Raw genomic sequence first — 27,604 nt, 5'->3', positions numbered from 1 at the left:
TTCCGCTGTAGCCATGCCGTTGTCTTCTCCCACGACGAAGGCTTCTAGTGGTTGTATTAAAATGACCAAGTATTCAACCAAGGAAAGCCATGTATTACCAAGCCTAGCCACTAATATGCTTCGCATTCCCCAGGCTTAGCCAAGCTGAGCCTCAGCAATTTTTTTATTGCGAAAGCAATACTATTTCCAAGAACGGCCTTTCGCGTAGCGGCGGCCACTTGGCACGTTTGACCTTTAGAATGACCCCTGACGTCTTGCCATACCTAGTGACGTCACGGCGTGACGTCATACTAGGAGCGAGAGACGGGCTACCAACTCGGCTCGTCGGATAACGGCGGCCGCTTGGCACAGCGCGCCGCGCTCCTCCCGCTAGGGGCGCTAGTGACGTTATAGCGTGACGTCATACCAGGAGCGAGAGACGGGCTACCAACCAAGGAGCTTATACTAAACCTCCTTGCTACCAACTCGGCTCGTCGGGTAACGGCGGCCACTTGGCACGTCGCGCGCGCTCCTCCCGCTAGAGGCGCTAGTGACGTTTGGCGTGACGACATACCAGGAGCGAGAGACGGGCTACCAACTCTGCTCGTCGGGTAACGGCGGCCGCTTGGCACGGCGCGCCGCGCTCTTCCCACTAGAGGCGCTGCATATGCAGTATAAAACACCTGCTTTCGCAACCTACCAGGTTTAACCAAAGCTAAGCCCCCGCCAATTTTTTGAGGAAGTGAAAGGTGCCGTATCTGTCTTCTACTCGATGGACACCTCAACCGCGCCGTGAAGGAAGGGAGGAAGGTGGGGGTGAAAATCAAAGAGGATGGCTTCGGAGGAGGATAAAATTTATTAGAACACTGTATTGAATTGGGAAAAGGATGTGGGGATAGTCGTTGCGCTGGGTGACAGTCCCTATCCGGGACGCTATTGGCGGCAGCCGCTGCCCAGGGCCCGCCGCAGGCCTCCAGATCCGAGCTGGACATGGCCGCCTCCCAGCCCTCCCAAGTTGGCTGACTTATAACGGCTATATGTGGATTGTACTGGCAGGCCCACACCATGTAGTACAGGTCAACATGCTGGCCGCAGAATTTACAACTGACCGTGAATGTCGGGTCCACTTGTTTTCCCGGTTTGGAGCCGTCTAAGGTGGCACTCCTTGGTTCTGTCGAGACCCTTGACGGATTCCTGGAGTACCCTCCCGTAGAGGCGTAAATGATTTGTGATATCCGTGTAAGAGATTAGCGGTATTGGTATGAGTGCCACTGCAGAACCGGGGGAATGAGCGGAACCCGGAAGAAGGAACGTTCGGACAGTCGTGTGAGCGGCCTCGTTTCCCCCTCAGCCCCCCGGTGACTGGGCACCCATACTATCTGTTTTTTACTCATGGTCGAATCCAAATTCCTCTCAAATGCCAATAGTATTCTGCGGGCGAGTGGCGCTATCCTACCCCGCGCGTAATTTCGGCAGGCCTGCTGCGAGCCCGACATTATGTACGCTGCGTCGGAGTGGGTGGCGGCCAGTGCAATCGCCACTTCCTCCAACATTAGCGCGTCGCTATTTTTTACCGAGAGCCCGTTCACCTGCTTTCCCTCGTGCACCACCGCAATGGTGCAGATGCTGGAGGGCTTCGGAATAATGTCGACTACCTTGGGATATTTAACGTGCACTGACATAGCACAGCACACGGGAGCCTATGCGTTTCGCCTCCATCGAAACGCGGTCGCCGGGGTCGGGTTTGAACCCGGGCACTGCGGCTCAGCTGTCGAGGGCGCTAACCACTAATCCAGAGCGGCAAACAAAAATTGGTTTTCCAGGAAAGGAAATGGCGCAGTATCTGTCTCACATATCTCGGTGGACACCCGAACCACGTCGTGAGGGAAGGGGTAAACGAGGGAGGGAAAGAAGAAAGGAAGGAAGAGGTGCCGTAGTGGAGGGCTCCGGAATAATTTCGGCCTCCTGGGGATCTTAACGTGCACTGACATCGCACAGCACATCGCCTGGAGGTTGCCTAGACCTGAGGGGAGAGCTTAGGAGAGGAAAGGCACAGTAACTTGGTTAATCTCGGTGCACTCCTATCTCAAATGCACAGTGTGGAAAGGGATGCAAAGGGGAAAAGGTGAGAGAGAAAGTGGTGCCGCAGCACACACAGTTGCGACACCACTTGCGTTCAAGGAAACCCAATAGCGTTGTGATCATCCAGGCGCTTCTAACTCGGCGCGTTCCGGTATTGGTCACAAGGCCGCGGGTTTATAACTGGCGTCCGTTCTGGGGCGTCTGCATGCGTCGGCCGCACGGTTGCGCAACGACGCAGCGCGCAGGCATTGACGCACGCGTCTGAGAGCACACCAGGTAGTCCTTTTAACGCTTAGATTATGACGTCAGCCCCTGCATTATACTCACTGCAGTGAGAGGGACGGACCGGAGCTGAGCGTCAACACCAACGGACGCGGAAGCGTGTGGCGGCAGCTGTTCGTCGAGACGTCGATAACAAAAAATGTAGTGCTCCCACGCGTCCAGTCAGACAGAAAAGCGGAAAGAGAAGGCGTGATATCCGCAGTCACGCGAGGCGTCTCGCAATCAAGAGGGACGCAGCCGTCTTCGTGGAAGCCGAGGCTCTTCCGCGCCCAACCCAACCGGCTTCGGATGCCACAGCTGTAGGCAGCGCGAGCGCAGCTACGCGAAAGCGGTTCGCCTCTCTCGCTACCCGTACACCGCTGCCGCTGTTTTCGGCCGCGGTACGACAGCGTGGGGTCTCGCTGACGCGCGTGTATTTGATTTATTTTTTTCCCGTGACGCCCGCGTTACGTCAGCCCCGCTATTGCGGGCTTCCCCTCGCGGCTAGCGCAAGACTGCCGATAGCGCGCTGCCCGCTTTCCCGAGCGCTCATACGGCGCTTTTCCCGAAAATAAAACGGTAACCGCCTGCTAACTGCGGGCACAAACACGCGAATGCGCGTTGGTCCTGCGGCGGTTTCGATCGACAACTCGGTTGCGCGCCGGCGCCAACGCGCCGTCGGACGTCCCCCGACCTTTGCATGGCCGGTGCCGGCAGCGCCCGATTCTTCCGGGAGCTGCTACGCGGCTGCGCGCCCACGGCGCCGCCGAGTCAACCCCCACCCCGCTCCGTTCTTCTTTTTTCTCTTCTTTGTTTACGCCTCGCGAGACACGCCACACAGCGCCGTGGCTGCGCGCTGCAGACAAGGACGTGCGCAGCGAAAGAGCGAGGGAGCAGCGGCGCGGAGCACGGTCGCGCGGAGCACCTGACGTCATCTCTCGGGCCTGCCGAAGACGCTAGTGCGAGTCAAAGTGAACTCCAAGCGTGACTTCAAGTTATTAACCTCGTTCCAAGTGTAGAAAAGTTTCTAAAATTGAAGGTTAAGGTGCCGCTTATCGACTGTTATACGCTCCAAAAACCGGTGCAAACAAGCGCAAACAAGAAAAAAGTACTTAGTATTTTCAAGCCCAGGTGTCAGGACAATCGAATAATGTAAACAAGTTTAGCTCACTAGGTTGTTGGTGTTCTAGTGGCCAGTTTCACCACTAAGTGCAGACTGAAGCTACGGCTGCGCTTTTCAAACCCGAGCGACGCCAGACCTACCTGGCGACGCACCTGCGAGGCCTTTTCAAGGTGAGCGCGCGTTTGTTGGCCGACGTTACACAGGGCGCCGGCGCGTCTGCGCAACGTTAGACCAGATGGCGCCACGGCCGTGCGCCCGCGTCTCGGCGCTGGTCAGGCGGCGGCGCAGACGGGTTCGTGGCGAACCGTTCGCGACTGTAAACATGGACATGGCGCCGGGCGGGCGTCGTCGTATTATTTCCAGCGGAGGCTGCTGCGCCCCCCTTTTTCCCTCGTGCGCCGCCGCCGCTGACGGGCTTTCCTATGACGTCAGCGCTCAAGGTTGTTTGTAAATCTGTGGCATTCTGCTGCTGCGACGGCGGCGGTGGTGCGTGTGTGTGCGCGTTACGACGACGACGACGACGAGGGCTATCCCTGGCGCCGCGCATCGTGAATGGTGTCGGTGGTGGCCGTGCTCGGCGACGATGAGTGCGACCCCGAGGCCCCCGCTGAAGCTCGGATACTCCGCCGCGTCCCCGAGCCCCGCACGAGCCTCGGCTCGCGCGCCGCGGGCCCAGCCGTGCCACGTCGAGGAGGAGCAGGCCTTCCCACGACTCGCAGCAGCAGGCAAGTCGACGGCGGCACGCGCCCGAAAGCTCGCTCGCGCTGCGCGCAGGCTGGCTCGCCCCGCTCAGCGGCGGCGGCGTCCGGGAGCGCGCGATCGCCCGCTCGGCGCTCGAACCTCGGCGCAGGAACCGCGCTATCGCTGCCGCCACCGCCGAAGTGTTGTGCAAACGGCGGGGCTCTCCCTGAATTTGCCCAAAGCGAAGTACGAGGTGGGCCGGGCGAGCGTGAGTCACGGGCGCCCGTTGGGAAATACCTTATTTACCATGCATGCCATTGGAGAGGTGGGCGAGAAGGAGTGCCCCGGGGAAAGAGAGCGTGGTGCTGGGAGCGAGGAGAGTGAGAGCCCGGGGACGCCGCCGTCCGTCGTCTGAGGCAGCTGGCCTCTTGCGCCCAAGCTCGCCTGCAGCGGCGGCACGACGGCCTCGAGGCGGCGGCGGCCGCCGACGTTCCTGGTCGTGGCCGGCTCATACGCGCCTGGCAGCGGCGAGTGTTGCGTTGCCTTGTTTTTGTTTTACTCCTCGGTCGCAGCCTTCGAGCACCTAACCAGTCGACGCGGGCGGCCCCGTATCGCTTCGCCCTATCGCACCGAGCGCGACGATTCCGGCGGAGCGGCCGCCTCTTTCTTTTCCCCTTCGTTCCGTCCGCTCGCGAGTGTGTTGTGTGTCACCTCGTTCGTCCTCCGTTCTGCCGCCCGCGTACTATACGCTCGGGGGAGGAGGAGCGCGAGGGAAGGGTGCCCGGTCGTTCGGTGGCGTGTCCGGCGGCGGCAGACTCGGGGAAACTCCGCCGCGCCAGCCAGCGGTGGGTGCGTCGCTCCCCGACGTCGGTGCGCGGTGGTCGTTGCCCGAAGCGACGAATGCGGCGCCCACGGCGCAGCCTTCGACCTAGGGTCAGTGTGCCTCTGGCGCTGGCTTTGGCGCTGCTGAGGGCGAGGAGGTTCCAATGTGGAGCACCGATCAGATCATGTGCAGCCGTCTGACTTTCTGGAAAATCGCCAATCCCGCTATTCTCCGAGACGTGTTCTTAGCGTCATGTCTGTATTTAGATATCGAAAGTCATTCTCATTGTTGGCGTCTCTCTCTTAATTTACGTATTTTTGAGGGCTGGCTCAAGCTAGTATTTTGCACACGGCGCGAGTGTTCGTCGTAATCAGCTTAACTTCACCATTTTTTGTGCATGTACAGGCACTAAAGTCGTAGCGTAGGCTTAACTCAGACTGTTCGTGGAGTTGAAAGCTGCAGAATCTCAAAAAAAGGGTAACTAAATAATGTCATGAGCCACCTCAGATTGTTTTGGTTAACCTTGTGTTATTGTCTATAGGTGCTGCCCTTTCTTCCGTGATTGTTTACATAAACCACAATCATTCACCGCCTTCTTTTCGTACTTTTGTTTTCCTTGTGCTGGCGGTATCGAATTGTAGTTTCGTGGAATTTCGCAGTTTAGTGCACGCGCCTGATTGAAAGTGAGAACAGCTCTCCCCAATGAAGAGCTGCTGCGAATGCGAAACTTTCGACACGCGTTGTTTGGTGCGCTCGGCTTCGTGTCGTGCCTGTTTTGAAAACGAACTCCGGCAGGGTCCGACGCTCCGGGCCGACGCCGTCCGGGCAAGGTCTCGCGCATGAGCTTGTCTCGTGCTCTAATTATAGAGCCGAGCCAAAGGTCGCTTCGCCTGCTATCTGACGCCACCTGGAGTGGAGCGTCGATGGTGCCTGGCACGAGCCGCGAAAACACGCGACTGGAAAGCGGAAAGCAGTGTGGTTTAGAACTACGTGGCCATGCGCTGGCGGGGATTGGTTCCAGCGCTTCTGTTGTGTGGCCTGCAGCGGAAATTGGCCGAAGTGACCGCACGACAGTAACGACGAGATCTTTTGTCATGTGGTCATCATCTCTGCTGCGTGTTTTACTACTATACATGGACTATTAAAATAGCTCTTTGTTGTTGACATCTGTTGTTGACGCAGCCCTTAAGCTCTGAATCTGTGTAAAGTGAGGCGAACCCAGTGTCCTCAGCGGTGCCGTAAACTAAGGCTCCATTATACGGTTCAGAAGCAAAAACCTGCTGCTCGGTTACTTTTGGCAGAGGGGCTACGTACTGTGCAGGGTAGCATTGCGCGGCGTCGTGTTCATGGAGATCATGCTTGGGCCTCGGTGTTGCTTGTGTACAGAGGCCAGGCGTCCGCACACTTGGAGTCGATCTCGAGGCTTTCGAATGGATATGATCTCACAGAGATAGTGTTCACGTTCAGAGTGTATTCGCTTGAGTGCGTCTGCCTCGCTCAAATGGGTGCCTCTTCTGTAGCATCCATGGCAACATGACTTTTGAAAATAATTCATTTACGTTACTAATTACTTTCCTAAAGAATCGCGCAAATGTTAATCATTTACAGTCCCAGTTATTGCCTGCAAAAAGTAAAGACATAACGCTACAATTACTTTCGAGACGTAATGCTATTGTCTTAAATTACTCTTGCCCTCGGAACTGTGGCTCAACAAATTTTGGCTGCTTCGACGTGTTACGTGCACTGGAGAGGTTGCTTTGCCTGCAAGCCTCTCGCAAGCGCGTATATTTTGGTGCGATGTAGCCAAACTTTGCTGGGCCATAGCGCCGAGGGTAACTGCGTTTTCGAAATTCTAGAAACTGATATGGATATTGCATAGGTGGGCTGCACGCCTCTTACTAAATAAGGAGAGTAACAGTAATAGTTAAAAGTGAACTACTCGATATAAGTTAACCAGCGTACTAGTTAGCACGTATTAGCTCTATTCTAATGCGCCACACCGCTTACTATGCTCTGCCGAAAAAAAAAAACGCTCTCCGGAATCGAAAAGCCTATTTTTAAAAATCGCAGAACTCCTTAGGTGATCAACAGCCGGTAAACGCGCCCTGTTCGTTTGCAGCAATTCGTCGTCTGCGTGCACTTGTGGGTGATGCAGCGATTCCTCGCACTAACTACTCAGTAGACGCAAAATCTAAAATTACTTTGCTCGCTGAGTTGTGCGCCACATCGTTCAGCCTGTACTCAGCATCAGCCACTACTTCTCAAAGATTTGGAGTACAAGACACGCCGTATTCTGTTTCAGCTAACATTTCACCCCGCCCTCCCATTTTTTTCTCACCATAACTCGGCCCATTAGTAAGATGAGGTAATGCGAGCAAAATAAAGAAAACAGAATCACAGCCAAACACTCGACACTTTCACTGCGCCCAAGACAGAAACGAGCCCCTTCCGCACCTCGCAGCATCTAACCGCAGTGCCCTTGGTCGATGCAACCGTGGGAGCTCCTCTGCAAGCTGTCCTGACGTGGTCCTGACTCGCCTTGAAGTCACACATGCGCCAATTTGTCTCTAAGACAGCCCTAACTAATCTGTATAGCCTTACATGTTGCTGCATGCCTGCTTGCGAGTCGCACTCCTTTCGTTACACTGGCATTGGCTTACCGCGCGTCGTTCTTGTGTGCGAGGTGCGCTATACCTGGCATAAAAGAGAGCAAAGCTTTGCCGGCATAAAGAGCAGCATTCCGTTTTTATAAAAGTAATTTCATAAGTAATTGATTGTTTTTACTAAATTACTACCCCAACGTGATTCATTGCAATGCCAGGTTACTTGACTACAAAAGTAATGCATCACGTTTCAAATCGCCGTAAAAAGTAATTCAGTAACACCATGCCTGTTCGGTGGTGTCGAGTCGTACCTGCTTTGACAGGTCTGGAGACTGGTGTCGATCAGTTGGTTTGTGACAAGCCCTCGTGAGGTTGTAGCTTTCCGAGGTACCGTGACGGCAGCTCCCAAGAACTCGGAAAAGGTAGCAAGGAATGGTGAAAAGCGGGAGCAGTCCACACAAGTTCCGGATTGAGTTGAGGCAACACCACCTAGACTTTTTTTTTTGGTTGAGGTCACTAAAAATTGGTAAATTGGTTTCTGAGGAAAAGAAACGGCGCAGTATCTGTCTCATATATCTCGGCCGACACCTTAACCGTTCCCGAAGGGAAGGGAGGAAGGTGGGAGTGAAAGAAGAAGAAAGAGAGAAAGAGGTGCCGTAGTGGAGGGCTTCGGAATAATTTCGACCCCCTGGGGATCTTTAACGTGCACTGACATCGCACACCACACGGGCGCCTTTTGCGTTCCGCCTCCATCGAAACGCGGCCGCCGCGGTCGGGTTCGAACCTGGGTACTCCGGCTCGGTAGACGAGCGTCTTACCACTGAGCCACCGTTGATGTCACTTGCGTCGATTTTGTGAGCAAATCAGGCAGGTGTCACGAATGGAAGATATTCGAGCAGCATGTGCGCAGAAGTTTACTATATTCGAGCAGCATGTGCGCAGAAGTTTACTATACTCGCAGCCTCGCTCCATGCGAGAAATCTATCACGTTCTGGTACATGTAAGCTCCCTACTACGCGTCGGAAAAAGTTTTCCGCGCAGGCGGATTCACCGCGGGCAGACAAACCTTTATCGTTTCCAGCAATGTGTATGCGCGTCTTCGGCGAATGGTTGAATTTTGCGCGTTGCAGAAGGGTGGTTTCGAGTTCTGCAGGAGCTGTGAAGGATGGGAGGAGGGTCGCCTTGCTAGTCCAAACCGCCCAGCGAGATTGCGGCTCGCGGGCCGCCTCGGTGGAGAGATAAGCCGCCGTTGTCGCCTCCTGCGGCTGCCGACGAGGCACTTGACACGTTCCCTTTCAAGCAGACCCCGCTTTTTCACTTCTGGTTTTTATCTTTGCCTTATTTCGTTCTTTTGCGGCGAGAAGGGGGCGGATGGCTGACCCGATACCGTCGCGCGCAGTCCTTCGGTTCTCGAGCGGGGGTATAGTAGTAGATGAGCAGCTGCATAGAGAGGTACACGGACGTATAGCGTCGAGTATGCGTCCTTTACGTTTGTGCCATGTCTTTTCCTGCCCGTTGTTTAGCCGGACCGGTACGGGCAGGATTTGGAATCTTCACGGAATTTGTGGGGCAGCAGTTCGAATCTTCACGTAATTTGTGTTTATTTATTTATTTAATTCTTAATTATTTTTAAAGTTCTGCAAACATAAGATACAGCCGATCTTCGGTGTGACGAAAAGGATTATAACGAAATAATGGATATAACGAAGGAATGACGAAGCTCGGTCAACACGGGCTATAACGAAGCTACGGCTGTAACGAAGTAATCGCCGGGCCCCTGCAACTTCGTTATAACGAGGTACAACTTTGCACGCATCCGAGCAGGAGAGGTACCCTCAGGCGCGATCACTCGTAATTATTGCCCCCTCTTATTCGATCGACTATATTTTGAGCTCGAGTGTGCAATGTCGATAGCTGATCTGTGGACCACGCAGGAAGTGGCAAGATGATGTGGTTTGAGGCGGGCTCCAAATTAAGCTCGAATACCTGGGGATTTCTTTAACGTGCACCGATATCGCGCAGGATGAGGGCTGCGCTTTTGCATTTCGCCTCCATTGAAACGCGGCCAGGATTCGATCCCATGTCCTTGGAGAAGGAAGCCGAACGCCACAGCCATGCACTGAGCTACCACCGCGGCGTGTGGATCGCGCATGAAGGAAGCACCGAAGTGGAAAGGGAAGTCGGGAGATGGGGTTACAGTTCCAAGGGAGAGGGGCTTCGTACGCCGGGAGCTGTTATCTCTTATCCTCTCTGCAGCCGCCACGGTGACTCAGTGGTTATGACGTTTGGCTGCTGATCCGAAAGACGTGGGTTCGATGCAGGCCGCGGCTGTGGAATTTCGATGGAGGCAAAATTCCACAGGCCCCTGTACTGCGCAATGTCAGAGCACGTTAAAGAAACCCAGGTGGTGAAAATTTCCGGAGCCCTTCACTACGGCGTCCCTCATAGCCTCGCTTTCGGACGTTAAACCCCGACAAACCAATTTTATCCCCTCTGCTCTGATTCCCTCTCTCGAGGTGGCGCAGTGAAGTGTGGCTGTAGCATGTGACCGCCCGTTCCGCGAATGTGTTTTCCGCGGCATATTTGGGCCTGTTAGGCTTTACATGACTCACTGCCGCGTGACACCAGTCATTTGTGGGGCCAACTTCCTCATTTGCATGTCTGTTTCAGCATGGCAGGTGATGCGCTCCTTCCGGTTTTCCTTTTTTTTGTGCTTTCCAAGCCGCGAGCCAAGCCGTCACATGACTGTTAGTGTGCGTTTGGAGCCTCTATTGTTTTATTTATCCCCGAGCTAACCGTGGCAGCACGGTTTGAACGACGAAGTGAAGCAGAATCTCTAGACGAGTGAGCTATTCAGAGCATGTTCTAAAGGCGTCGCCAATGGATGATGCCTGTTCGGATGCTTGAGTAGTGATGACACAACTCCGTGGTTAGAGTACCCCTGTTGCGGTCGCATGAAGGAGAGTTTCACGAGCAAGTGAAAGGGGCATATACACTCACTTGAGGCATGTCAACGCCACCTAGACTGGCATACATCTGTACTGCAGTGTGTGAAAGATATAAAGTTATAGACGAGTATGCGTTAACATTAGCCCCCCCCCCCCCCCCCCCCCCCCCCCCCCCCCCCCCCCCCCCCCCCCACCCCCCCCCTGCCCCTGTCCCCCGTACGGAGAAGCCGCTGATGGGTTCAGACCGTGCATGGAGCGGGCGGTGTGGTCCAGCCGGTCAGTCACCGTATGACACGCCGTACCTCCCTTTCGGCGCCTGACACCCGTCACCTCCTCTCTTCTTTCTCCCACTGCTTAAACGGAAGTGGATTTCCTTTTTCCACTTTTCCGCCTGCCAACCGAGATTTGAAGGCGGATTCAAACTGGCGAGCCGCGGCCAGTGTGAATGCGCCCGTAGACGAACGGACCGACGGACGGACGGACTGATTTTTCCGGCATAGGGTTCTAATGCTAACACATTAAAAGACTTGGAGAGTGAAAAGAGCAGGGGGGGGTGTTGCCCGCTATAAATCCATCTGCCCGGGCCCACGAAGCGGCTGGGGAGAAAATTTATTTGCGCGGAAACAAAATGCTGCCCAGCTGTGCAATGTGGCGGAAACGATCAGGACAGGGTGGATCGAGGCAAGGTCTCCAAAATTGTGTGCACCTTGAAAAAAAAAAATCTCTTGAGTACGCCGCCTGAAGCTACAAAAGGCGGCAGTTATAGCGGGGAGCTAGCCCACTTGCGACACTAAAAAAGGCCGCGGTTTCGCAGTCGGCCCCACCAGCTGTCTGCGGTGTGGCATGCGAGCATCGATGAATCATGCGTCGTGAGAAGCAGTGAAGAACAAAAATTGTTCCGCAACGTTTCGCTCGTTTGAGGGATGATTTCCCCCCTGCAAGTGCATTGCTGTATACTCCCATTGAGTTCCGGCACTAGAAGGCCGGAAGTTGGCGCTTGCGTATTGGCTTGCACAATATATGGCGGGGCTGTGAGGTTCGCCCATGTTTCCTGCAACGCTACGTTGATATGTACACACACTGAACAGAAAAGAGTAAAAAAAGGGAGTAAGTTGTCCTTTACACTCTAAACACGAATGCACCTATACGGGTATCATACGCTAGCGCAATCCCATTTAGAAATGATAATGCGCTAGAGGGCAGCGTGCTCGCTTCATACTCTCATCTAGATGTATTCATATTCAGAGTGCAGCAGTCCTCATAGTTTACAAAACGCAAAGCGCACATCTAGAAGATTGTGCTGAAGGAGTGGAAAACAGTAAAGGGGTGGTCGCGATGGCGTGACTGACGTGCAACGTACTATATTAGGACACAACTCAAGAAACAAGCGGCGAATACCATCTAGCCAACGACGTTGACCGCTGCTCATGATGTCGTGGTTAACACCTGTGCACCTACATAGCGTGGCATCTCAGGGTCTGGGCAGATGAAAGGGGACTAACCACGGCTTAATATCCGATTAACCGCGGTGTCGTGAAAAACGGTAGACGCCATTGGCTGTCCCTTCGTTCTTGAGTCGTATACGCGATTGTAGAATGCAAGTAAGGTCAGCGGCAACTGCTGTTGTGGTCTCACATCGATGCCGCACCGACAAACTCCGGAGCTCGCTTTAGTTCGCCCGTGCCTGGCGCAGCGCCAAGAGGTGGATGGGGGGGGGGGGGGGGGGGGGGCGTGAAGTGTGCATTCAAGCTGTGCCCCGTTGTTCAAGGGACGCAGGCATGATACGGGGGCGTCCACTTACGCAGACGTGGTTTCTGAACACGCGGGGCTTGGGCCGCGGGTGCCATGCACCAAGTGCGGTGTGTTGCGTCGGCGGCCGCGTGTGCGAACCGTCGCAACGATGGCGGGGGTTACGGCTCCGCCGACGCAGGTGCCGTGTAGGAAATTTATTGCGGCCCGATCTCGCCGCGTCCTGCGCTGTACGCATGCGCCCTCAGCCTCTGCGGAGCCCGCGATGCATGCAGGTCACGCGGGATTTATGTATTTTTTTATTTATTTATTCTCAAGGCCATGGGGAGGTGGGGGGGCAGAGAAACATCTGACAAGTGGAGATTAGACTTCATTACAGGGGCACTCGCAGCACGCTGATAGTCTGATAAATATAAAGCGCGCTGCAGAACTGTCCTGAGTGGCTGTGATTTAAAACAAAAAAAAAGGGAATCTTTACTTCGCTTCAGTATTCATAATGACCCCTTTATTGATGAAAATATTTTTCTCAACGCCGACTTTCAAGCCGCCCTACAATGCAGGACACCAGACAGTTGACGTCGACTCTAAATTCACATTTCTCATCACGAGTGGTGGTTTTATCGCGACAGTGAGGAGAATTTGCCTTCCTTGCGGAATCACGTTGAATCTGCAGTCGATTCTGCTCTCTGCCACAGACAACGCTCGGAGCTAAACTCACACGGCGCAGCGCTTGCACAGGAAAAGTGCAGAGCATCGTGAACGCATAACGCTAGCGGGCGCATTATTTAATGCGACAATCTTCTGGCGCTACTCTTCAAAGAAGCTGTGCCCTGCATGTAGGGCATTGGGCGTGTATATGGTTTAAGAATCAATCAATTGATGTGTGAGGATCCCCGATTGATGACGTTGTGGGACAGTGACGATGTTGTGGGACGGCTTGGAGGGCTCAGCCAACGGGTTTGTGTCCGCTAATGCTCTGCTCGGCGTAAGGCACTGTGTGTCATGTCGTCCGCCGCTATGGTCGAGGGCGACGCTGGTGAGCACTCTCAAGGTTCGGTTACACGACACATAAATACCCCGAAAGTAGAAGATTGGACAGCCATCGCCGAAGCTCAGTTGGTAGAGCACCGGACGCGAAATTAGGAGTTCGTGGGTTCGGATCCCATCCGCGGCATGTGATAGACCTTTCCACAAATTGCAGCGCCGCGCCATCCCCTAGCGGATCCGCGCAAAGCATGATGGGAGAAAGGAGCGGTCGCCGCCCGCGTCGTCTGCTGTCAAGCGTGTTGCTGTGTTGTGCCGCCGTGTTCAGGCGTTGTGCGTCTTCTCGTGCGCGTTGTAAATGTTGCAGCGCACTGCTGTGGTGGTTATCTCTTAGTCTTTCTGCAATTATGTGGGGATTTTTTTAGACATTCGACATGTCTGCAGATTAGAATCGCTGTGGCGGTCAAAGGTGCTGCGTGCCCGGCTGTAGTAACAACACGAGAAAGGACATCAACATTTCATACCACGTACTCCCCAAGGACAAGAAGCTGAATCTAGAATGGGTGCGCAGGATAAATCGGCAAGGTTTGCAAGGGCGATTTACCCTGTGGAAGCCTTCGAAACACCACAAAATATATGGTACGCATTTCAACACTAGCGGGCGCAAGGGATACATGGATCGTCTCGCCACGATCTTTCCACACCGAGTGTATGCGGAACGGACGCCTGCTGTGATTACGCAGAGCAATGGGAACATGCGAATCTGCAACTTCGGCTGGTGACCGGGGCAGAGGGCGTCGCGACCAGGTACGGCCAGGACGCCACAACCGGCAGCCTGAAGGCCGCCCGCAATGCTGCTGCATAATTTTCGTTTTTTTTTTTTTTTGGGGGGGGGGGCATAAAGTTATTCACCACCACCATGGGCACATGAGCGGCGAGGGCTCTGTGTATACATGCATTGGGAGAACGCCGTTCTACGTCTGCTGGTACTCGGCTGGTGATCCGTGGCCGCGGAACGCAACATCCGACTGTGTCACGCTTACTGTGTCAACCAACTGTGTCATGTTTAGCAAATAGCTCGTGTTCTGTCTAAGGGAGTGCTTGAAGATTATATATTACAGCAGTGAACATTTACCGCGTCAGCATGAAATTTCCCCAGGAGTGCGCCGATGAGGACAACTGCACTCATACTGTTGTTTACATCGCTGCGTACGAACAGTTAGTACTCGTTTTTATGACATAAAACGCAATCGGCGCTTTAGTTCTATTAATCAACCTGTTTTATTTTTTTACCGGCTGTAGCCGTGCTTGTTTACGCAGTGCGATAATGTGTGGGAAGCGATGGTGCGATCGCACGCCTGAGAAACACTTAACAACCGCGGGCTGTTGACATCGCGCAGGACCGGCGCTTCTCGTTTTTTGTCCCGGCTTCCTCCGACGTGACCAGTACTTTATTTTAAACTACTTTATCCAGAAGTATGTTTGGCGACCGTTCGCTTTAACTGAAACGGCCTAATTTGTCATCCACAAGCTAGCGACGGCGACGACTGCTGCTGGCCGTAAAGCACGGCTTGGCAGTCTGGGTCACACCGGCGTTTCACGTTCATCATATCCGTGCCCAGCGATCTAAGCAATAATTAATTTCAGGTCACTATTGCCAAAACTACACTCGGTGACCATTTTCATTCGCTAAAGCTAGTGATTCGCTCAACAAAACCGCCGCAATCACAGATCATATCCCACGGACCCGCTAGGCCTAGTCGTCGCGGAAGGGAAGGGAGTCGTCGTCGACTGAGATTAATTTGGCAAGCGCTTATCGCTGGTGACTGTTCAGGTGTGCACATGTGAAATATGGCCGTTCGTTTCGTTCATTAGAAGCGCGAACATATTTGCACCGCCGCCTCATCACCGTGCTTTCGCTCAGCCGCCGACAAGGCTGACCGTCCGCCGATCGGATTCGTCGGTGTCGTTGGCCTGAATAACGTGTACCACTGCAATCATATTATAGTAAACTAGATATTTCACTATAATCACATGCTGCTGTTGACCGTGATAGTGTCGTTGTCGGAGCAGTGTGACCACCGCCGTCGTCATCGTTGTACACTGAAAACGAGCTGAGGCTTTCGAATGCGCTTGGAAGGTTTCGTGTAGCACCGCGCGCGTCCGTCGAGTCCGAATGTCATTCCAGTTTTCGAATGTCATTCGACTCAGATGTCATTCGAACGTTCCCGTGTAGCACAGGTATAAGAAACAGCGATGGCGACGAGATGGCAGAGGTAGGCTTTCCGGTGATCAGGCGCAGTCGGAGAGACGGAACGAAAAGACGCGAGCGCGGCGCCGCGGGCGCCGCGGCGCTCCGTTTTCCCAGAGTGCTTTGCGCGGCCGCTTGGTGGCGCGGCGGAATTTGTGGAAAGGTCTATTGTTCTCTCTCCTGCTTTTATTAGTGTCCCATTTATGAAAGCTACAAATAAAAAAAAAGACAACCCCTATGCTCCTCGGTTTCGGTGACTGCTTCCGTCCCCTATCCATCCCCTTGTTCGTTGAATGCTTTGCAAAGGCGCACTTCGAGACGGGTAGAAAGAGGGGTGGCTTGCGAGGACAGGAAATACCGCGGCACCTGCCTCGCATGGTTTGGGCACAGTGAAGATAAAGGAAGGGGAGACCGTCCTTGGCTCGGGTGAGCCGGAGAGCGGAGGATTCCAATAATCCTGGAAGCGTCAACCTTTGTGGAGGTCCCCTCCGTGGGCGCGTATGTCCGCGTCCCTATGGCGAGGTATGCGCGCGCGGGAGGCAACCTGTTTGTCCCAAGTCTGCGGCTCCGCTGTGGAAGCGAAGCGTGTCTCCGAGGACACTGTTTGACGGCTTAAAGTGGGGTCAGTGGCCCCGCTAGCTGCAGACATGAAAAATGGTCACTCGTTAGCACGAGTCAATCACGGGGAGTGGACACACGAGGGACGTTCTTTGTGTGAGAGTCGGTGTCCGTCCGTCTGCTGTGCTTGTGACAGTCTTAGAAAATTTGTGAGTGACGGCGCCTTAATAGATCGGCCTTGGAGATGGCCTTTAGTAGAAACTGTGTTTACCAGGTTAGCTCTTTGCGGCGGTAAACATACCGCACCCGTGGGAAGGCGACGGTGTCCGCCAAGCTCGCGGAAGATCCCGATAGTGGACATACTTGTACAGTGTTGATTGAGAGGACTTCTCTTGTTTCCCCGATATTTTATTGGCTGTGTTTTCTTTTCCCCAATCATTGATTGCGTGAATGCGTGCGGATTAGCCGAATTGCTTATTGTCCTCACCTATATGGCTGGGACCTAGGGTCTGAAACAAGCTGTTTTGCCTGGACCGAGGGCTGGTTTCGTCAGGTCACTCTACGAGTCAGTCAGATGTAAACAGTTTTCCCCTCGTTTGCATCGCACTGTCGGTTTTATTAAATAAACAGTTAACTTTTCCTTGAAGTTGTCCTCGAGCAATATGATTGAACAATATCGACCCTGCAAGACGTCAAGCGTCCTACAACTGTCATCATCAACGTATTTCCCTCTTCAAGATGGAGAGGGAAAAATCAATTGGCACCTCAGCCGCTACTCGATCCTATTTGTCAGCCGCCGCGCTGACTCCATGATGCCGGCGGTAACAAGGGCTCGACGGCAGTTCACCCAATTTAGCGACCAGCAAAATGGAAGAGATGTGCAGCGCTAAGTCGTTCTGTTGCTCAGGCCCCGAACCGCACCGCGAAAGAAATGACGAAGTGGTAAAAGAGACAAGAAAGATAGAGAGAGGGGAAAAAAGCCGTCTCCAAGAATTGTTAGCTGCCTCTGGATGTACTGACTGCAGGAAAAACGGAGAATGCTACCGACGCCCTACAGATTGCACGTTTCTACTCCACTTGCAGTTTCAGTTTCGAACGCGTTCGGGACGTCAAATACCAGGGCATCGCTCGCTCAACTTATCGCGCCTTGCAGACGTGGGTTCCCACTCGTTGCCATGCGGCCTCGTCTGCCTGCCTGCTCGATGCTGACGACTGCACTGTCGTATTCATCTGTGGCGACGGGTCGCATGTAGTTCGGCGATTAGCATCAGCAGCTGTCTCCGGGACTTCTTTCTCCTCTTAGCCGCCTTCTTCTGCTGTAAGAGCATTTTGTTTTGCTTCGTTGTTTGTTGTTTAAAAAGCGTTGATGCAGTGCCGCGTTCCGAGAACTGCAGTGTGGAAAGAGGCGGACGCATCGCGCCTGAGCAGCTTGCAAAATGTCGGCGACGACAGCGCCACCCCAACTCGGTGTGGAGAGCGTGGCTGATGTGAAATTTTCTGGCCACACTGGAACAGCTGCGATGTTTATCTCAGTGAGCCGTGGTACATCGTTACTGAGCTTTCGTCTTCGAAAAAAAGGTTAGCACCTCGGATGTGATATTTTTAGCTCTATTTGTGTGTGTGTGTGTGTGTGTGTGTGTGTGTGTGTGTGTGTGTGTGTGTGTGTGTGTGTGTGTGTGTGTGTGTGTGTGTGTGTGTGTGTGTGTGTGTGTGTGTGTGTGTGTGTGTGTGTGTGTGTGTGTGTGTGTGTGTGTGTGTGTGTGTGTGTGTGTGTGTGTGTGTTCTCAAAGTGCTCACGAACGCGTCGCGGGCAGCTTCATCTTCGCTCTCGCTTTTATGGGAGCCTGTAATGATGGTAGTCTCGAGTACTGCTGGAATGAGGCTCTATACACAAGCGCAACAAGCTGTAGAAAGCAAAATGATCTGGGCAACCCGAACAGAGGAGGAAAGGACAGATTGTGTTTGAGAACAAACCGCGAGATTGGTCGGGCCATTCAGAGTTCTCGTCACACGATTGGGGAAGGGGAGTCGCATTTAAGCGTTTTTCGTTAGAAAAATAGGGTTCAGCACGATTTTTCTATGTTAAATTTCTGGACACACGAGTGCAGGTTGGTGAGAATCGGCCGACGTCATCGGCTGGAAGGGATCCTTCGACGGGGAAGAGCCGCTTTTTTCTTGAGTTGTACCCGAGTATACCACCTCATTATTAATATATAGGGAGGTTCGCTGCATAGAGCGTGCCGGCAAAGCAATCACCTTGTCCTCTCAAAATTTTCTTCAGGGTGCCCATGCACTTGGGAAGTTATTGAAATGTTGTTGCCGCGAGTTCCAAGCGCAGCTGTTTAGTTAATGCGCCGAGTGTGCGTGTAACGAGCTGGGTGTAACGAGCTGAACGGCATTCGGTGCGTTCAGCTCGCGTGTATCGCTCACGCAGCGTCACGCAGTCTTGTCGTGAGGACGTTGAGGCGGGCACAGTTAAGGTTCGCATTTGAGGTGATTGCTTTTTTTTAGCCTCGCCGCTAGACCTTGTCGTCGTCATTGTTGTGCGCCGAGTTCCCCCGTCGGCGTCTCCATGGCTGCCGAGAAACCGTCAGGCGAGGAGACAAAGAAAGACAAAAAAAAAAGGCAGACAATCAATGGTTCATGCGACTCTTTTTACCCGCGGCGCATATATAGTAAATATTATTATGTGTCAAATGAAACGTGCACGAGATAATGGAATGTTTGCGAACAATTAAACGAGATCTCATTGTACATTTTCGTCTTCGCGTTTCGGCCTCCTGTTATGGAGTCTACGCCGCGACCGATTGCGAGCCTCTGTAGCGGAATGCCGCAGCCATAATGCTATAAGAGAGGTTGGACAAAAAGAAATAAAATAACAGAAAAATGGCCTATGACGCTGTGCGTATATCAGCCTATATATATATATATATATATATATATATATATATATATATATATATATATATATATATATATATATATATATATATAGGCTGATATACGCACAGCGTCATAGGCTGCCGCAATTAAATTTGCAGTAATGCCTCCTTTACCGTCAGCTAAGACAGCAAAAGAATCTCGCGCGCTGTAGTGTGAAAATATCGCGTTGTGTGAGAAATATTTCGCGTGAAAATGTTATTCCCACAGCTGGAACGGTGCACGGATACGCATTGTTGCTATGTGGTTCTCTGTGGAGCTTGTCAAGCTTATCCCGCGGAAAGCAAAAAAAATAAAAAAATTCTTCTAATCTACTTCCGGACAATGGATTCGTCCCGAATATTCGTGTCCTTCCGGATGATCTAAATACGTAAGGCACCTGAGCTTTTGAATTGCATCCAAATATTCGTATTTGAAATTTTCCTATTTCGCTCCTACTTATATATAGTGATTATATTTCTTTTTTGCCTTTAGTGCCAAAATCATTAGATGTTTAAGTGAGCCGTTCCGGCACTTGTTCGTCTTATCGCCATCATGAGTGCGGTTAGGAAGTAACGCTGGTGGAAGAAAAAAATAAGGCGTTATGCGCCTGCTGCCCCGCTTTGGTGCAAACCGCCGAGCATTGCATTCCGCGGGTATACGTTGCGTTGAGTGCATCGCACTAGTCGACAGCGAACGCAAGCGTAGCACGGCTGCATTGCGGGAAGTCGGCCGCAGCCTCGCGTGTGTGCTCATGCGTAACCGCAACGCTGGTATACATATAACGCTCACGCTTGAAAGCAGTGAACGACGCCTTTGTGTAGAACAGCCTCGCGGTGGAGTCTTCGAGGTATTATGATCTGTTGTTTAGCCTGCTCTTGCGTCCCCAATATTTTAGAGCGCAGCTCTTTGGCGTCCGTTCCTGGGTTTCGCGTCGTCGTCGGCGTTGTCGTCGGCCTCGTAACCAGCTCCGCCCCCCTTTCATCCCCCCAGCGCTAGCAGCGACCGACTGATACCGCTGGATGCCGCTGACGCCGCTAGAGAGTCAAGATAACGTGACTGCATAGAACACCGTCGCCGCCATGCAGAAAGAGGAGGAAAGGGCCCCCCCCCCCCCCCCCCCTGTTCTTGTGTGGCGGATAGGGTGCTCTTCAGTTGCCGACGCGCCGGTTATTTCATGTAGGCCCCGGCACGTCGACGAATACGTGACCACCTTCCCACGGCTAGACCTGGTTCTTAGCGCTGCGGAAGCGAGGGTATCATATTGTTTGTGTCGGCATCGGCGGCGTTGTCCCTGAAACCAACTCCGCAGCTGGGGTTGACTCACTATCGAAAAGGTGAAACAGCTTATTTGCTGCGCTCAAATTTCGCATTAGGAAGTAACGTAATCGTCGGTAATTTTTTTAGTTGCTGTTTTTATATCGAGTGAGTGAGTGAAACGGAGTGGCGACATGAGTGAGTGCAAAAGATAGCGGGTACATTAATGGGAAAACCAGAGAGTGAGTGAAGTGAAAGACAAAAGTTTTGCTGGATCGGGCGTGGGAAATGCCTAGTCCGCCTACCCGTGAGCTTCGATATTCACTGTACGCGTTGTACGCAGGGGTAGCGGTGTATGTGTTCTGTTGTGCCCCTCGGGATGTGGACGGGCGTCACGGAATTGATGTTGCGGAGTTGCTCGAATAGTGCGTTTGCCACGGATTTGTCTGATATGATTGATACCTCGTGTACTTGGGTGTGTTTTTGTGGCAAGAATTTAGTGCTGACAAACCGATATCGCCAAAAGCATTGCAGCGTCCGCCACACACAGATGACCGACCAATGAGACGAGCAGATTCCCGCGCAGTCCCCTCGTTTTAGTTGCGAGCTGCGGGAAGAAAATGCGCGTGTCTGTTGCATCGACGCTGCCGTTGTGGACACTCGGCACTTCACTGGCTGTAACATGCTTAGTACTTGCTCCACGGCGCACGCGTCGTTTGAGACGGGGTTTGTTTCTCATTGGCGCACGGAAGGAATTTGCTTAACACCGTTGCTCGGTTATCGCAAGGAAAATAAAAATAAAAAGAAAGAAAAAAAACCGCTCTGCGCGATTTTTGGCTTAGAGGAGAGATACAGCTCGTTATACTTTTTTTTTTTTTTCAAAGAAATCATACTTCTTGAAACCGAGCTTTAGGTATTCAATGAGCCAATAGTTTTTTTAGACCGCTTTTCAGTGAGGGATTCGCTAGGTAGTTTTTTTTTTTTGTATTCCCGCGATTTCTTAGCGGACCTTTATACGTATTGCGAAATTTTAGCGCGAAAAACAAGGACAGAAAGAGTACAGAAAGAGCAGCTGGTGTTTTCAGCTGATCACAAGGTCGGGAAAGTGTGCGCGGCAGTTCGGAACAGGCTAGACAAGACACTGCCTCGACAGGACCCGCGGAAGTGTACTGCCAGTCATGCCAGCGATTTCACCGCCTGCGAAAAGGGGGTTGTGTACAAGGTGCCATTGGCCTGCGGGAAGGTGTATTACGGCCAAACGGGCAGGTGCATCAACGTGCGGCTGCAGGAGCACAAGAACTCACTGGACTGCAGAAAACCGGTGTCTTCGAACCTTGTTTTGCACTGCCGTGAGCGCAAGGATCTCGGGTCCTGCAAGTGCTCGCCGGACCTTGACAACACTACGATTGTGTACAAGCATGACAACGTGTTGTGTAGGGAAATTTACGAGGCATATAGTATCGCCAAGGCTCATAACACGTGCGTGGCCAAACCGTCTGTTACTATACGGGAAAAAGAGGTAGCTTATCTGGACAAGTGCTTTGCGCCTTGATAGCAGGAGCTGGCGGTGACTGTTGTGTTTAGTTTTCTTCTTTTGGTTTTTGAACAACGATTTTATCGCACTTTCTTCCTTTATAATTCTACGTGTTTTCGAATAAACTTCCAGTTGTTAGTCAGCGCTCGTGTCGTCTACTCTTTCTGTCCTTGTTTTTCGCGCTAAAATTTCGCAAGATGTATGTTAACCAACTCGCCCAATCTGCAGTATTGTTAAATTACTTTATACGTAATAGCGAGGCTTTAGTGTACGTCGTTGTGATCGAGTGGCTTTGGACAAAATACGTGCCATTCCTCCTTTCGACTATTCCATTTGCGCCGCCTTGCGTATATATATACACTCGTTCAAATCGAAACGCGCAACAACTCGCCTGACAACGCCTCCCCTTTAACGCGCCCTAACAACGCATCCTATTCAGCGCATGGAATGCGCGATGGAGCAAATGTTACGCGAAGCGCGATCAACGCGCGGTCTGCAGGCAACTATACTGACGCGCGAAACCTTGTGTCGCGACCTTCAGTGCTCTGCAGTGCGTTTTTTTTTTTGTTGTTGTTGCGCTCCAACAGACACGTGGCTCAGCGCGAATGCTGTCTGTAGAGCGCAGCAACAAAGCCTTCCTTGCGCAGTACGTGACCGCAAGTAGTGTTGAAAGCGCGAGTTCCTCCAGAGCATAGTGTCGGGCCGAAGGCATACATGCAGCGACGAAACTGAAAGCTGCCATGCACGGCTTGTCATTGTCTCTGGCTATTGTTGTTCTCACAGGCGATGCGGGAGTAGCCGTCGACACGCTGTCTCTCTTGAGTCGTGAAACAATTAACACTTTCCGGCGATGCCTCTCGTTGCATTCGGGCGGAGACGGGATATGAATCTGGCGGGGTGAGATCGTAACGGGATTTGAAGGTCGTCGCGGGGCCGTTCAGGGCCAGTCAGCTTTTTCCTGGTTTTGATGCTCGCTTTCTCTGCTATAAAAATGATGGTGTAGGATATAGGGATCAGTCGGCTAGCTAAGGTCGTGTATTCCATTAAGCCGTCTGGCAAATATAAGCTGCATTGCGTGCTTTCACCCGATTGGATTCAGCCTGAATTTGCGAAAAACCCCGGTTGGCGAAAAGCAGCGCAAACCGAAAAAGTCCCTAAGTTCTGCTCTTTTCTCACGGGCGTAGAGTTGGAGCACGATGAGAGGCTTTTAGCATAGCTAGCGCTTACGGCCATCGCTACCACATGCCCGCCTGCCGCGCGACCCCAGTGCGCATGCGCGAATCGCCCAGAGGACCCCACATGGCGCCAGCTGCGGACACACCTGCCGTGTCGGGGCTGTGCGCATGCGCAGTGGAAGTGGCGGTACGCGCCCTACGCTGAAGGTCTATTCTTACGAAAGAACCGTGTTCACTTCTGGTTGACAGCTGATCACGTGTGCCCCATTCGAAACAGCGTCAGTTTTGCAGTGTTTCGCACTGAGGTAATTGAATTTCATTGAGGCGAGCCGCGGGGAAAAGTGTGGCGCGATCTAGTCGCTGAACGCAGGCGGCGGAGCGCGCGCCTGCGTTGAGGATCGACGGAGATTGGTGCAGAACTTCCAGTAGTTCCGTGCGTCTGCCGCTACCGCCGAGCACTTTCAGCCTCCTCCTGCTGCTCTTATCAGTACATTTGAGATAAGAGGTCGAGAGACAGGATTTCACGCTTTAGACCCGCTGTCGGCGTTGTATGAATGGGTAGATGTTTTATTTATTTATTTGTTTTTTTTTTTCTATTCCATAAACGAGCGCTACCGCAAGCGCGAAAACTGTAGATAAAAGCTCGATATCTCGCTATCCGTGTCTCGTGAAGTGGCACTGACGTTTGCGATCCGGGGAGATGTAGGTGTATATACCTGTCGCCTTGTCCTACTGGCAGGCAACGCTGAATGATATAGTCTCTTCTAGACGTCACCGCGTCTGTCACCACTCGCCGGTGCACGACTGAAGGCCTGTGGCGCGTCATCGACAGTGAAGCGCCGTGGAAGCCGATAATGTCCTCAGTGTTGGAGAAGAAAGTTCTCGGCACGCGGACCTTTTCGCAAAATGCTCGCGGGGGCGAAGCCGACGTCATGTTCGACACTTCGCAGGCTTCGGAGGGCAGGATTGCATTGGAGCGGATTGGATTGGAGTGGAGTGGATTGAATTGCATTGGATTGGATTGGATTAGATTACAATAGATTAGATTACATTACATTGTATTGGATTGGAGTGGATTGAGAGAATGCACTCACGAGGTTGCCGCTTGCGGTTTCAGCGACAGTTGTTTGGAAACACGTGCCTCGACAGCTGGGGGAAGGGGGGAAAGGGAGAAGAGGAAAGGCTGCAGGCACCGCTGCGTGCGCGATTCGACGAACGGCAACAATCGGAGGCGCGGTTTAGAGGTCGAGCGGGTCGCCGCAGTGATTCGCAGCGCTCGGGGAGCGAGGTATAGATGACTCCGCTGGATTGAGTTGATGATGGTTCGATATCAGTTGCTTAGGGGCGGCTTGGTCGAAGAGCGCCATGGCTTAGGGGCTTTCTGTCAGCGCGAGGCGGGTTCAAAGACCCGTCTTCCCGGGCATTTCACCTCAGAAAAGGCGAACACAGGGCTAAGGAGACCTCGCGCGCATTACGTAGAAAAAGAAAGAAACAAGAACTCGCTGGGTAATTGTCAGGGGCACTGGTGATTGATACCTTCCCGCACACGAGGTGGATACTCAAGTCACTGAAGCCGTGGCGCGGATTGATTTTTACTTTGGCAGGAGGTTGCAACGGCCCACATTTTTCTTTGTCTACCAAAAACCTCGTCGGGGTCATTTCGGCGTTTGTGAGGATGCCTAGGCGGCGCGCGGCGCACTTCTTTCCAGAGACGCCACCTGTTAATCGCGCCACTGGAAAAATTCTGTTTCAAGCCCTGGTTGTTTGCTGCGCCGCCAGCGTAGACTCTGCCTTCAGCTATTCGCGATGCGGCGTGTATCTAATTGAGCTGCATTGTGTTGCCAACTGCTACAGCCAGACAGAACATGACAGTAATGAAATAGAATAGATACGCAGGCGTCGGTTTCGCCGGTATGGATACCCTTAGCGACGGCAGCGGCGCTTGCCGTCCGTATATGCTTTATTTTTAAGGCGGAAGCCTTTAATGGCTCATACTGTCCTCTGTTAGCAGAGGGTGTCACACCTTTGGCAGCGTTTAACTCGTGTTAACTCGGGAACTAAAAAAGGAGAAAACGAATGGCTGCTTCGGAAAGAGGAGGAAAAAGTGAACCTAGAAGCCAGTTTGATGATGCAGATTAATTAGTTTATTAATTATAGGCAAAAATGCCGAAATTGCGTCGAAATAGCGCTGACGTCGATATAGCCACGGGAACAGTGTGGCGTCACATCCATCGGAAGTCGTCACGGCATAGTGAAAATTTTCGCAGAATGATCGGAAGAACGTCGGATTTGTGTGCAGTTAGATGGAAAAATGCGTAATTAAGCGTAATGAACACTTAAGATCCCCGAAAGATCTTGGGTATCGATGTAACCATGGCAACGGTGTGACGTCATATCTACCGGAAGTCGTCACGGCATAGTATCCTCGGCTTTCGCCTCTCAACACTTTAGTTGCCAAAGTGTCCTCGCAGTTTTTACGAATCGGTGGTATACATGCGTCCCCTCTCTCTACAGGAGTTCGGAGAGAGATTTGAAGTAATTACTGAAAACAATTAAGTCCTCTGTGCAGGGCACGCTCTGTAACAAAAGTAGTTGGGAGGATTAGCCGACGTGTACAGTCCCTCAGCCTTCGATCGGAGTGAAATGTTTTGGCATGCGTATACCGGCGCATTGCCGCTGCATGCCGATGTGTGCTCGCCGGTCTTGTCGCTTGAGTCTTCTCGTTGCCACTCGGTTCCTGTCTTGTCACGTTGCATTTCGTGGGGCATGAGGCCTCTTTGCGACGGTCTTCAGTCCATGCTAATCGTGGACTGTTTCTGGAGCACGGCTTCTGGCAGGGGTTGCGCCCGCAGCAGCTGTATAGGTACGGCGAAGTGACGGGCCAGGACCGGTAAAATTAATTATTTTTTTTTGTTGGTTTTATCCCTGACACCCTAGTGGAGAGCTCCGGAGTAATTTATACCACCCCAGGTGAAGTACGACGTCCCTCATTACCAACCTGTAGCTTCGAGGCGTTAAACCCGTATGCCTGACGTACCTTTTTTTTTTTGCTATTTGTGATTGACTCAAGCTAGGCCACGCCCCTGCGCAGCGTCGCTGGGTTCGAGCCACAGACAAAGAAGTTACGTAGGGGGCGTTGCGTCATTTCAGCGATTCGCATGCAGCGAAAAAGTTATTGGATCCGCGTGAGACCCCCCCGCGTAGATTATAAATAATAATGCAAGTTTGTCTTTTACGGAAGTTTTAATGAAACGCATCACTTCTACAGCCAGTGTCAGCTGTGGCGACCTCACATACTCTGCGGGTCCACACGGAACGTATACCAATAGCTCATAGAGGAAGAACCATTGGACTGATACGTTTGCAAACTTTTTTTCGTACATTCATGGGAACAACCGGTCTCGAAAAATGTGACCGGATTACTGCCTACAAAGCCGAATAGGGTTTACTCGGTTTTGAACAGGGTGTTACACGGGCTCTAGGCAGTGACGTCACAAGTAAAAAGGTTGCGCCGGCGCGCCAGCGTCGTCAGCGCGCGCGCGAAGGGCCTGACCTTCGGGGGTCCTGTTTTCTCTCTTTCCCTCTCGTTATTTCCCGCTCTCTCTTTCCTTCGCTTCCGCGCACTCGGCTTTCTCTCCTTTCGAGCGTCTTCGGGCTGCCCTGCTGTAGCGTACTGCAAATGCAAAGCGGTTGCGCCAGCGGCGGACGCGTTGACGTCATCGAGGCGTCGGGAGCGCAGCTGAGCGCTACTGTTTTAAACCGGCGCTCTCGAATAGTCCCTTCGTAGTGTTATTTTCTCCCTCGGTCTCTCCTCTTTTTTTTTTCTCGTGCTCTGACAGTTGCCCTAATCCTTTTCGCGGCACTTTTTTTTTCCTTGCTGTATATTGCTTCACCGATAGGGCGAAAAAAAAATAGAAAAAAAAACACGTGCGCTCTTTGCGTTGTTTCGGTGTTACGTGGACGCGGAGGTACTGCTAGAGCGAGAAAACAAACATGTAAAGAAAGTACATGATAGAGCAACTAGAAGAGCGAAGTGACCTTAAACTAGTGCCGGCGTATGTGAACAGCCTTCGCATTCTGTTTTACTTTTTTTTATTTATATATAAGTAATCATCAGAAGGGAACAGCGGCAGGTGTTGTTGACAAGGAAAACATCTGACGTTTCTTCGTCTCGCGTTACACACGCCAATGTCGCCGCCCAAACAGTTTGTAATGCACTGTCGCTACGCGTCCTGAGAAGCTCGGGTGAGTACGGAGCCCTGGAGATAACTTGTGCATAGTTTGTGCTTATTAGATGTTCTGGTTACTTGTTGCTTTCGATATATCAGCAGGGTTGCAGTATGCACTGTCTCGCGCCTTTGAACTGCTCCCTTTCATTTCGTTTTATTTGTTTGTTTGTTTATGTATTTTCACTTTCTGTTCTACGGTTCCACCATCGTCCGCACTACTACTGGGTGGCATCGTACTCTGGGTGAACCCTGTTCTTACGTATACATATACAGGCTGATGTAGTACACCTACAAAAGGGGGCACATGTTAACATTCGACTGACGGCAATTCCCAGAAGAGGAGTGAGCAGTGTGCTAGTTTTGAAGGCTTAGCATTTAAAACTTACCGCTGTCTCACGTATGGCGAGTCTGTAAGAAGTCGTGTTAGAATCAATCGGCACGATCAGTC

The 27,604-nt window shown here is 52.4% G+C and overlaps 2 protein-coding genes across 2 annotated transcripts in view; one reads left to right on the top strand and one right to left on the bottom strand.

Moving 5' to 3' along the window:
* LOC149359309 (uncharacterized) overlaps positions 1 to 4,795 on the bottom strand; it is a 49,488-nt gene extending 44,693 nt beyond the window's left edge. Inside the window, exon 1 of the mRNA XM_089567635.1 lies at positions 4,433 to 4,795. Within this exon, the coding sequence (XP_089423761.1) occupies positions 4,433 to 4,444 (12 nt within the window). The 5' untranslated portion in view covers positions 4,445 to 4,795. The remainder of the gene's footprint in view (positions 1 to 4,432) is intronic.
* Positions 3,640 to 27,604, top strand: part of LOC149359308 (uncharacterized) — a 95,932-nt gene continuing 71,967 nt past the window's right edge. The window contains exon 1 of the mRNA XM_089571571.1: positions 3,640 to 4,170. The gene's annotated coding sequence lies outside the window, so the exon portion shown is untranslated. The remainder of the gene's footprint in view (positions 4,171 to 27,604) is intronic.

This window comes from Amblyomma mixtum, chromosome 2 (genome assembly GCF_055824585.1).
Source record: "Amblyomma mixtum isolate Tamu chromosome 2, ASM5582458v1, whole genome shotgun sequence".
In the NCBI taxonomy this organism is placed as follows: Eukaryota; Metazoa; Arthropoda; class Arachnida; order Ixodida; family Ixodidae; genus Amblyomma; species Amblyomma mixtum.
The sequence above is the reverse complement of the archived record's forward strand: the minus strand, read 5'-3'. Positions and strand labels throughout refer to the sequence as shown.